This window comes from Euleptes europaea, chromosome 4 (genome assembly GCF_029931775.1).
Source record: "Euleptes europaea isolate rEulEur1 chromosome 4, rEulEur1.hap1, whole genome shotgun sequence".
Classification (NCBI taxonomy): Eukaryota; Metazoa; Chordata; class Lepidosauria; order Squamata; family Sphaerodactylidae; genus Euleptes; species Euleptes europaea.
The window spans coordinates 93,598,110-93,610,902 of NC_079315.1; the positions used below are offsets into that span (position 1 = coordinate 93,598,110).

At 39.4% G+C, this 12,793-nt stretch overlaps 1 protein-coding gene across 2 annotated transcripts in view; it reads left to right on the forward strand.

Annotated features, from left to right (window-relative positions):
• ADAMTS6 (ADAM metallopeptidase with thrombospondin type 1 motif 6) overlaps window positions 1–12,793 on the forward strand; it is a 131,786-nt gene that overhangs the window by 64,055 nt on the left and 54,938 nt on the right. For both annotated transcript variants that reach the window (XM_056848778.1, XM_056848779.1), the window contains exon 10: window positions 4,051–4,192. In XM_056848778.1, the coding sequence (XP_056704756.1) occupies window positions 4,051–4,192 (142 nt within the window). The remainder of the gene's footprint in view (window positions 1–4,050; window positions 4,193–12,793) is intronic.

The window sequence follows — 12,793 nt, forward strand, 5'->3', positions numbered from 1 at the left end:
TATAGACTAAGTTGCATAGAGAGCTAGTTTAAGCAGGTATACTCAGAACAAGTCCCATTTTATTCTGCAGGGCTCACTCCCAGGAAAACATTTTATGATTGAAGCCTGTCAGTGCAATCAGGGAGGGGGGTAGCTTTACCACGACCGGGGATGAGCTGCCTCCTAGGCGGCTTGCTGCACTGCAGCCTGCCACCCAACAGGGATGTTCCCCCAATCATGTGGAACCGCTGAATGTAGCTCAATGGGCTGCATGTATGTTTTCGCTGGCGTAAGTTCGCGCTGGCAAATGTTAGCGTTCTTGTGCCAAAAGGGCTCAGGGAGCTCACTAACACTAGCCCTGCCCCCCAGGCAAGCCCCTATGGCAGAGGTGCACCGAGGTGCGCTGCTGTGTCGTCGCCCATGCATGGTGCTACCGCAACACTCCCTGGAGCCGGCATAAGTGCCCCCAGCACCATTGTAAATGCCCCTTACTCTGGCATAAGGATCACACCACCTCCTCAGTGCTTTCAGCCCCCCTCCCCCCATGGATTTTGCTATATATCAACTCTCTAGATGCATGTTAGCACTATAAGGAAAACATAACTGATTTCAAGCATATGTTTTTGACCTTCTCTCTGATTAACAATATTCTTTCTGTCATGAATGATATGACTGGCAATTGAATACCTCAAAACCCTAAACTGGTATTCTAAAAATGTTTTAGGTTTGCTGAGAAAATGGACTGAGATTTAATCATCAATCTCCTCAGTGACAAAAGTTGATATAGCACCTCATGGTGAAAATCAGATATCCCCCCAGTTTCAGAATGGCTCAAAAGTAATGTACTGTAAAAAAAATAGACTAGGAAATATGACAAATAAATTTTGGAATAATACATTTTTGGACAATGGGAAGCCATATCTTTTTCCATTGCTGTAATATTTTATTGCTATAATATTTTATTGTAAAGAAATAACAGCACCGTGAGGCCACCAAGTATATAGAAGATCCTAAATAACAATTCTGTAATGCAATCCCAAAATATCAGTGCACAGCTCTATAAAAAATACTACTAAGGATAACATTACAGAAGCCATTCAAAACCACATAGAATACTCCATGAGTTCTTCATGTATATAATCAGTCTAATTCAAATCCAGTGTGCATGAAAAACACTGGTCGAAACTATCCTAATTGGAAATTGGAGATAGAATTGAAGATGAAGGTCACAAGCCGAAGACGACACCCCAGTATTCAGTCGTTTCACTTAGCTTCCTCGGTTCAAACTGTAGCCACTAGAAAGGAGATGTATATGCATAAAACATCTTCCTAGAATTCACAGTGTAAATTAACAGCTTTAAAGATGTTTTATGCATATACATCTAAGCGATTGTTATTTAGGATCTTCTATATACTTGGTGGACTTGTGCTGTTATTTCTTTACTGTAAGTTTTGCAGCATTGGTTGTGTATATAATATTTTATTGTAGCATTGTATTATATTACTATGCATAATATAGAGCCAGTGTGGTGTGATGGTCAAGAGTGTCTTACTAGGATCTGGGAGACCCAGGTTCAAATCCCTACTCTGCCACGGAACCTTTCTGGATGACCTTGGGCCAGTCACTCTCTCTCACAGGGTTGTTGTTAGGATAAAATGGAGAAGGAAGTAAACACTTCCAAGTAAACACTTGATTCCCCACTGGGGAGAAAGGTGGGATATAAATGAAGCAAATAAATAATTTTAATTTGATACATTTTTGATGAAGAAAACTTTAAACATTTTTAAAATCTGTGGGAGAGCCTTATAGATCGCCCACATCATGTGTTGTTTGACCCTAAGTATCCTTTAAATGCACATGTACCACTCGAGGGGTATCGAGCTCAATTGTTATGAGGGCTGGATATGATATAAATGTCACTTGGTTGGGCTAGGCCATATCTCACCAGCCCAGATCTAGTGTGGGTGGGGGTGTGGTTGCTTCAACTGGCTTTCAGGCCGGATAAGAGCTCTCAAGGGGCTGGTTCCAGCCCGTGGTCCTTATGTTTGACACCCCTGTACTAAACTGCTTGAGTAGCTTAGACAAAAATTATGCAAATATGCAGGTGGTTAATTTTCAGTATCTCAGTAATTAATTATTTTCCTGCAGGAATTTATTGTTTCATTAGGAAGTTTGTATAGATGTTTGCAAAAATGATGAAATATATGTACTGACATTGTGCACAGTTTTTAAACTTACCACATGTAACACCTGACATCTATAATAACAGTTGTAGAATGTTCACTTGATATTATTTCTTTTGGCAAAGTATGTGGAAAATATTTTAGGGAGGGGTATGCAATGCAAAAATTGAGGGAATGGTGACAAAAAAATTTAATGGTTGTATAAGAATTCTTTTAAAAGTCCTAACATGCCTATATGAATAAAAGTAAAAAAGCATCTGTCCTGTTTTATGCACACTGAAACTATATAAAACTTAAATACTGTTAGCATGTACAAAAATCCTAACCAAGGAACTTTAAAAAAAAATTATGAATGTGTTTGTTAGTCCAAACATTCTACTAATGCTTTCCTATTTTATTTTTCTTGTAAATACTCTAGACTAACATCTGTTTTCCTCCTGTAGGGCTTTACAACTTGTTCTGAATACACTTAAAACCTAGTTCAAACTCCAGTTAAGGTGAAAGCCTAGGATTTAAGCTAATCAGTGTTCTTTGAGCCCATTCCTAAAGGTGGGAGCTGAAACTCCTCTGGAGCCGGCACCACCATCAGCGCAGCCATGCCAGTGTGGGGAAGGGGCATTCCCAGAGGTGGAGCTGCCTTTAGGAGCTTTAGCAGCTTCTACAGCCCTTTCGCCCTGGGAATGCCCCCTTGAGTGGTGGCGGGGCTGTGCCACCTTTTTCAGTGGCGCAGCCCCGTTGTCAGCAATGGGGGATTTCCTCCCTTTTAAATTATTTTTTATTTTTTGAGGCCTCTTTTCCCCTCTGCGGCAGTTGGGAAGCCTCAGAGGAGGAGGTGCAGCTATGCTGCTCCCAGCCACCATGAAACCGCCCCCCTTCAGGATTGGGCTGCTCGTGAGACTTGAGCCTAGGTGAATAGCTAATTAAATTCAAACTTAGCTATGGTGTAGTTCATATATAGTGTCAAATCATGCCTACATGAGTGATCCTTGTGCTCCAATGTTTCCTCTCCTTGCAGTGTCAATAGTTTCTGATTCACCACAGACTGTAGTTTGACATTACATTCAAACGGTCAAACTATGGTTTGAACTTGCCCTGCCAAACCAGGATTACAAACCTGCTTCATGCTTTGCAATTCTAGTTTGGAAGAGAAGCACAAACCATGGTTTTTGCTGTAATATCCAGCCATGGTTTGTCCTAAAACAAAGAATGATTTCAGTCAACAGTGTATATGTGACGAGGGCAAGTGAGCACAGAAATCATTCACATCGTGTAAATTTTGGCTTGTTGTTACATTAGAATTACCCTCGGACTCACTCACAAACTTGAAGAAGCAGCTTCCTCTCTGCTACAACTAGAAAAAGGACATTTTGGTAACCAACCACATGGTTTTAAACCTGAACAAAATTAAAGAATATATAGTAGTTGAAATAATGATTCTACAGTACCAAACCCTATTAATGTTAAAATTCTAAGTGCAGTGAATGGCTGGGATCCAAACAACAGTACAACTACTTTGGTGTGCCAAGAAGGACTTTATTGTGTCTTGTTGTTTATAGGATAGGATTAAAGGATAAGCTAGGATTTATTTACTGCCTTTTTGTAGTTATTCTGTGTTAGGGGTGATATTTTCAATTAGAAAAGTTACAAGAATAATATAACCAGTCTCGTGTATGTAAGATATATTCTTAGAGTGTTTTATGTTATAAAATAGTACTCTAGTCAAAGAAAAATATTTATGATCTTTTAATTTCTTCCTAATTCCACATTTCCCATGAGTATTTTACATTATATTGATTTGCAACATTATGTTTCGGATACAAACCTAGTATTTCAGCTGTGATGACCTTAATAATGTTACTGATTCTTTTGATCCTTTATATTGAACAGTTCAGGTCGTGGTACTTGCCTTGACAATGAGCCTCCCAAGCGTGACTTTCTTTATCCTGGTGTGGCCCCAGGTCAGGTGTATGATGCTGATGAACAGTGTCGTTTTCAGTATGGAGCAACATCCCGTCAGTGTAAATATGGGGTAAGAAGTCATAATCTTTATGCTAAGTATCCTCCTTAGTGATCTGTATATTTAATTGGATGCAATAAAATGAGTAGTTTTCTATTAGTAATTTGCACTATAATACTGGTTTAAATGAGGAATGAGAAGTACTTATGCTGCATCTTTTGCTTGAGTCATTTGTATATATTTGTCCTGCAAATGTTTGCAAATATGCAAAAGTCATTTGCCTATGTTTGTCCTGCAAGTGTTGCTACTGCATGGTAGACAAGGCTCATAAGATATTAAACTTTTAAGTGCTAATACTGTGATACCTCCTTCTATTTTCTTCACTAAGCTCATGTTTTAGTGACATTGTGATGATTTTTATTTCATATTTACGGGTACTGATTATTAATAATGATAATCAGTCACACAGGAGAATTAACAGGTGTTTTCCTTCCTGTTTAAGATCATTTATTGTTGCTATTTATTAATAATAAATTAATTAGAAGGAGATTGAGACTGGGAAGGGCAGCCATGAAGGAGCTAGAAAATATTTTGAAGTGTAAGGATGTGTCACTGGCCACCAAGACTAGATTAATTCATGCCATCGTATTCCCTATCACTATGTATGGGTGTGAAAGCTGGACAGTGAAGAAAGCTGATAGGAAGAAAATAGATTCCTTTGAAATGTGGTGTTGGAGGAGAGTGTTACGGATTCCGTGGACTGCCAAAAAAACAAATCAGTGGGTTATAGATCAAATCAAGCCTGAACTGACCCTAGAAGCTAAAATGACTAAACTGAGGCTGTCGTATTTTGGTCACGTCATGAGACGACAAGAGTCACTGGAAAAGACAATCATGCTAGGAAAAGTTGAGGGCAGCAGGAAAAGAGGAAGACCCAACAAGAGATGGATTGATTCAATAAAGGAAGCCACAGCCCTCAATTTGCAAGATCTGAGCAAGGCTGTCAAAGAGAGGACATTTTGGAGGACTTTCATTCATAGGGTCGCCATGAGTCGGAAGTGACTTGGCGGCACTTCACACACATACACACATTAATACCATGAATTCAAAATAATTTAATGCCATGTAGTTTAGAGCTTTGATAGTGTTTTGTAGACTAAAACATCAGTTACATTGATTCTACAGTGTCAGTCATCAGCTGAGTATAAAAATTGTATTAAAAGTACATTTGCAGATCTTTGGTGCCAAGTTACATATTATTTTATATACTTTAAAATAAAAAAATAAATTAAAATGTTTGGCCAAGCCTAAAAAAACCTTTTTAAATAATTTACCTAATCACTTGCACTAATCACTTCTGTTAGAGATACAGTACAAAGGGAATTCATTTTCACTATCCCCAGGGTGACAAATACAATATTATTCTTGGGACAGTATTATGACTCTTGGCAGTTCATATAGCAGTGGATTTAAAAGTTATGTGTGGTTGGCTGTCTGACTGGTTGGGTCTCTCACTCTTGATGTCTCAGCAAAGGCCTTTATTATTTCTATTTAAGCTTCTATTCCTCACTTTCTTCTGTCCTCCCCCCCCCCCGTTATATCCAATCCACTTGTTTTCATGCTCTTCTTTTTTCTTTTCCCTATAGATAGTCATCCTATTTTTATTGTGCATTCAGAATCAGAGGGTTTGCAGACATCTAATTTCGTGATGTAAACAACTCACATTTGAGGGATGCTATGTTTAAATGTGCACTGGACACTTAGACTGTACTCAGAGGTCACAAACAATCTCAGGATTAGAAAAGGGCAAGAGTCCAGTAGCACCTTAAAGACTAACAAAAATATTTTCTGGTAGGGTATGAGCTTTCATGAGCCACAGCTCACTTCTTCAGAACTGATCTGAAGAAGTGAGCTGTGGCTCACGAAAGCTCATACCCTACCAGAAAATATTTTTGTTAGTCTTTAAGGTTCTACTGGGCTCTTGCCCTTTTCTACTACTGCAGACAGACTAACACGGCTACCCACTGTGAATTAATCTCAGGATTGTATGTGACAAGAAGGAGTCCTTACACAGTCCCTCCCCCATCCTCCCCTTCTGGGTGGAGCCTGGATTGAAGACTTCCTGGTTTTAAAGAAACCGCCATTTGTTGTGATATGTGGGCAGGAAATAACCAACTATTTTGATGTCAAAACAAACCGCAGTTTCCGTCAAACCAGAAAGTTGTCAGTATCGGCCTTGTCACTGTAGTTTGTCCATGACATCTGAATATAGCCTTAGTGATGTGCAGATTGTTATTGAGCTTATGAATCATACCTTTCATTAGTCTCTTTTTAAATTTTCATATTCAATACTGTGTGGTTGGTGTTTTGTAGTAATATTCAGTGTATGGTCTGGGCAATGAACAGATGTTTTACCCAAGCACAGCTGTTCCTGCTAGTTGGTCAAGGGCTTCTGAGCCACTCCTGCCAACCTACAGTTCCTTGTGATCTTGAGCAGCACTGTGGTTGTGGTTTTATACTACAGTGAAAGACAAAAATTTTTTGTCTTTTTGGCTGTGGTTTTATACTACAGAGAAAGAATTGAACAGAATCAGCACCTGGAGAAAATAACTCTTTGATGTTAAAGCTATCTTTCTCAAGCTTTTGCTGTCCACCCTCCCTAAAACAACTCCAAGCATCTGTTAATCAGGTGAGGGTACAGATATATTTCATGGCTGCATAATAGATCTGTGGAGTACAGTGGAAAAGATAGAGATTCTTTTAGCAACAGTGCCCCTATCCAGTAGGTGGAGAAGAGGTCTCACTTAGAACTCATGGTGGGTGGCTACAGAAGTTCCTTTCTTCATGTGCTGTTTACTTAGGGTTTGCTACCTCACATCTACTTTCTTACTCTGCATTATGCTTACCAGTATCAGAACTCTACTTTGAATAGAAGCTGCAGGAGCAGCTAATTGCTTCCGGATTGGTAGCACTCCTCCTGCCTTGTATGTAAGCTTGTATCATACACCCAACAAGAAGCACCTGGCTTACAGTTGGAGAACTTAGGGGTCAAAAGTGGAGAACAGTATACCTTGTCTGGAATTTAACTTCTATTATCTAGGAATGTTCTTTTGAAAGCGTATGGGTCTGCTTCATACATGTTGCATTTCCTGCACATTAATCTTTGTTGGAATTTCCATGAATGCCACATGTATGATTATGTGAGACCATTCTTCATGCATGTAAGCATCATGTATACTGTGAAACCATGGCCAGAATGATTCTTGTGTAGGATTTCTGTGTTTTATGCCATGACGTTTGGTCATACCAATGCAAATTTCTTAATTTGACAAGTGTTTGAATATTCACTTTTCAAAAACATACATATTCTGAGCAAGAATTAGACAAACCTTTTATTATCCTTGTTTAATATCCATAAATTCATGAGTTTTTTTTCAGTTTTGTTGTGTTATGTGTGTACATGCCAAATTAAAAAATCCTCAGAAGCTATTGTAATAATGTCTATGCAAATGTAGTTGTAATAATTTAAAATTTAATAATATTAATTGACCTGACTCCTAACACTGTCTAACTGCTGCCTTCACAAAACAGGCAAAAAGAACATAAAATTTCCATTATCTTCATTCAGGGATTAGATGCCCAAGAAATACAGTCTAAATTGTGCATAGGCAACTGGTAGTCCACAGGTAAAATCTGGCTCAACGTTTTAAATAAAAGCTGCCTATCCTGCAGTTGTTTTTTTTATAATGTATTGCTCCATGCTGAAATGAACTTATTCCTGGAAAGCAGGGAGAAGAAATAGAGGGAGAGTCACTAGATACCACTTTATTACAAGTAGGGAGAAACAGGAATGCTTAAATGATTGGTAAGCACCCATGCAGTAAGTAAGCACAACACAGCACCCATGCAGTAAGTAAGCACAACACAGCACCCATGCAGTAAGTAAGCACAACACAGCAGTGTTGCCAATCATTTGTTTACTTACAGCAAAGGGAAATCTTTGGGGAAGAGCAGGGACTTCCTAGGGAGAAGGTTTGGCATGCGTGCTGTGTTGGTGGAGTTCTTGGTATACGGGAAGGAAACTGGTAAAAGTAGGGTGCTCATTGCTGTCACTTGAAAGTGGGGTGGACCATTGCCCTTGTGGCCAGATCTAGTCCCAACTTAGTTAATGATGTCAGGCATAGATAGAGAAGACAAGATTATACATAGTGCAGTGACCATGATGGCATCTGCCGTGCTTCTGTTGCCCTCTGTGTCTGCACCCCACTGCTGCTGCTACCATCCCGGATCCCAAGAACATAACCCTTCTTACCTCTTTGATACCTCTCACAATTACAACAGGCCGCCAGAAATAGTGACTGAAGTCTCATGAGGCTGCTTTTAAAGAGGTGTGGGAATAAGGAGAGGTAAAATGGATTATCCCCTTAAGCTCCCAGACACAGGCAGCAGTTGGACATGTGGGCCATTGGGCAGAATCTGAGGTTGCCGCCCCCCAAAATCTAGTGTATGACACAGGCTGCTTAGATCGTTTTATTAAAGAGCCATCCTTGCAGCAAAGATTTCAATCCCACCATCCTTTGTATTAAAGGAGCTAAGATTTGGCCATATCTACTGATCTTGATTGTATCTTGCAGTAGATTAATTCACAGGAAAACTAGAACTCAAGGTAGATTGGCAATTGAGGTCCTCTTATATATAATGTTTTTCATTTTTATTAGAATGTTTAAAAAGTAATAGTCAGCGAATGATCTCTTGTTATCACTTCTATTTGGGTTTTTTAATTTTCTTTTGGAAATTTTATCTACATTTGTTTTTAGGAAAAGTTACTCCATAAATTGTATTTATAATAGTCAAAAAGGGCAAGAGTCCAGTAGCACCTTAGAGACTAACAAAAATATTTTCTGGTAAGGTATGAGCTTTCATACCCTACCAGAAAGTTCATACCCTACCAGAAAATATTTTTTTAGTCTCTAAGGTGCTACTGGACTCTTGCCCTTTTTGACTACTGCAAACAGACTAACACGGCTACCCACTGTGAATTGTATTTATAAGTTACCATCCTTTCTTTCTTTTTTTCTCTGTCCCCTCCCCATTCTTGTTTCTTTTTGTACACACACACACACACACACACACACACACACACACACACACACACACGTTCAATGTATAGTAGTGGTGGAAAGTGCCATCAAGCTGCAGCTGACTTATGGAGATATTGTACGGTTTCCAAGGCAAGAGACAAACAGAGATAGTCCTCCATTGACTTCCTTGGTGGTCTCCCATCTAAGTCCTAACCAGGGCTGACCCTGTTCTAGCTTCCAAGAGCTGACGAGATAGGACTAACCTGGACATCCAGGTCAGGGCACTTTCAGTGTAGGCATATGAATTATTTCATTTTGAACAGTAGAATTATTTCATTATAAGCGGTAGAAAAGAGCAAGAGTCCAGTAGCACTTTCAAGACTAACAAAAGTTCTGGCAGAGTATGAGCTTTAGTGAGTCACAGCTCACTTCTTCAGTCTTCTTTAGTCTTTATTTTTTGTTAGTCTTTAAGATGCTTCTGGACGTCTGCTCTTTTCTACTGCTGCAGACAGACTTATATGGCTACCCATCATTATGAACACATTCACAAGTTCAGAATCTCGTGACTAGTTCATGCAGTTATTTTTTCCTCCACATCAACCACTCCATCCTGTGGTTTGGTAGAGAAATTTTGGTAATCTTGTAGAAAAATTGATCCAGGAAATACAACTGCACTGCAGGTATGGGGAGAGGGCCTGCTACAATCATAGAAGTTGCTCTGGTTGTATCTATTGCTACATTTTCCCCAGATTATCGTAGGCATGCATAAATTCTTAATCATTTATAGACACTTTTTGTGTCCATTGCTATATAGATACTAGTACAGTATTAGTAGGACAGTTTACAGTTAATCTGAATATTGATTATTGCAGAATATTTTTCTGTGTTTTCAGGCATTCATGCATTACGAATATAGTTGCCTCACATTATGTTATTTTTAGTTTATCTTTATCCTTTATCCCCACTCCTTCAGAACTATTTGGTTGGCAGCACTGCTACTCCTATACCTACACAGTACTTGTACACAGAACAGTACAAAATTGAGACAGTTTTTCATACATACTTTTTCACTACTTATTCTTGGTTTGGAATTTATTTGTGAATTCAGCTTTGAAATTTTGTGGTTGAGAATAAATAATTTGTTTTGGTCTGTTTCAAATGCACATATTTATGTTAAAATCTGCAGTGTTTTTAGAACTGAATACTCCACCCAGATGGTAGACTTTCTATAGTACATTTTGTTATTTCTAAATTTCCCTTCTTATAGTGCTGATTTGGTAATAGATCCTAGACATTAGTACTCTGTTTTACTATTATTGCCCTTTTCAAGGTTCACATGCATACAAGCCATATTTTGTTCTTAGCTTCAAATAATGTACGGTATATGCCTACTTCAATTAAAATCACTGTAAATACAAGGAGTACCCTTGCTCTGTTTGTACCAGTTCTCCTCTCCTTTATCCCCACAACAAACCCTATGAAGTAGATTAAGTTCAGATTCAAGGTCACCCAGCAAGCTTCTGTGGTTGAGTGGGGAGTTGAACCTGGATCACTTAGATCTTAGTCTGATGCTCACTACAACATGCTGGGTTTCTCTACCCCAGTAGCTTCTTCCTCTCCCTTTGTCCAAGCTGCAAAAGTTGTGCGGTAGCAAGTAGTTCAAGCGAGTCATGTGGTGGCCATTGCTGGGCCCTGCCAAGTCTTGCAAGTTGTGGGGTCAAGTCATCTGGTAGTCACTGCAGCACCTGGGTGAGTTGTGCAAAGTGCATGGTAGTAAGCTGCCTAGTTGTTGCTGCTGGCCCTGATGAGCCCTCTCCTCCAGAGCAAAAATAAGGGGAGCAGGGATGGATTGGAAAGTGCCCTGTCCCTTCCCCTTCACTTAATGACAGAAACCAAGGCTTGAAGACTGGCAGTATTGTGGTGGTTGCATAGCAACCCCAATAATAGCCATTGAAAGAGCATCCATTTCTTAAAAGACACTGCTTCTATTGTTTTAGAAATTTTTAACCCTCAATTTTTATTTTTATAGATTTCAGGGTTTGTTTTTTGCAAGCTTGGAGTTTTTCTCAGGCTTCATCACAATATCAAAGCTTTGTGCCCAAGGTCATTCTTACCCAGGTTTAGAACAAGTACGTATAGGTGCAAGCCTTTTTTAGACGATGGCCAAAAGAAGGCAGCAGTTGGATCCACTTCATTCATTGTTTCCTTGTTTTATTCAAGCAAATTCTCCTAGGCCCAGCTTCTTCCCTATGCTGAAGCAGCACACTCTCTTTTGGACCAAAATATTATAGAGCAAGCACAAACAATCACCCTTACTGGGGCTTGCTTCACCCATGTACTTGCAATAAAATAAACAGGATCAACCGCAATGCAAATAAAAAATTCTGAGGTTTACCACCTCATGTAACTTTTATAAGCTAGAGACCATCATTGGCCTACCAATTGAATCTCTTAGGTTTAAAAAGCCAGGCCTGTGGCTGTGGTGGCTGTTCCTGTTTTAAAAGAATGTGTGCCAAGCTCCTGCTGCACCTGGGTGAGTAGAGCAAATTGCATAGTAGCCCTTACCCCCCCACACTCCAAATGTATCCTTGCACCGGCAGCCTATCTCCGTTACTTAGAGATAAACAAATATAGGAGTGCTTTTACCTTGGCTAGGTGCGCAGCCATACCCTCTGCTATGTTAGAGGGGAAATTTAAGAAGATACCCAGGGTGGAGAGACTCTGCCCCTGTAAATCCGGGGATTTAAAAACCACTGAACATGTTCTCCTGAATTGTAACTTTTACACAATACCTTGTTCTAAGTTTATTGAGCCCCTCATATTGAGAATGGGACCTGACAGGGAAAGAGAAAAGATCGAAAACCTCCTCAAGGAGATAATCCTTTAATCACCTCTCAGGTAGCAAAATTTTGTACGGCAGCAATGAAAATTCGTTGCCATAGAGTAGCCTCTTAGTCCAAACGGCCTCTTAGAGTAGCCTCTTAGTCCAAATGTAACTTGGATGTTATTTTTTTAATGTGATTTAAGACTCGGACTGTAAACCTTTGTCTGTAAGACTATTTTAGTCCATGTATTTTGTTTCATCTGGCCAAGGGCCGTAAATAAACAATCTATCTAGTAGCCCTTAAAATGGCAAAGAGAATGATTGCCCGACACTGAAAATCATTGAATAGCCATCCATTCTGGTGATGGAAAAGGAGACACTGCTCCATACACATCTAAAGACTTATTGAGATCTAGCACAGAGCAAAGTGGGACATCATGTCTTCTGTGCAGCACTACCACCTATCCCTGCCTCCTCTGGTTTCTCTTAGAAAAACAAAGGTTCAGATAAACTTAGCTATTTCCAGCTGAACTTCCATCAACAACAGTGCTCTACCATACCTGACCTTTGTGCAACTAGCTACCAACTCATGGTAAACACTCTTAAACTTAAACAGAGGACAGAGTTCTGAAGAATTTCCCACCAACATTTTAATTATCTTAATTTGGATTTAATTAAAACCAAACATGAATTTCTCAGCAAGATACCTCACAGTCTCTGTTTTGCGTTAGCATTCCAAAACTGATAGTAAAGGGATTAGATTAACTG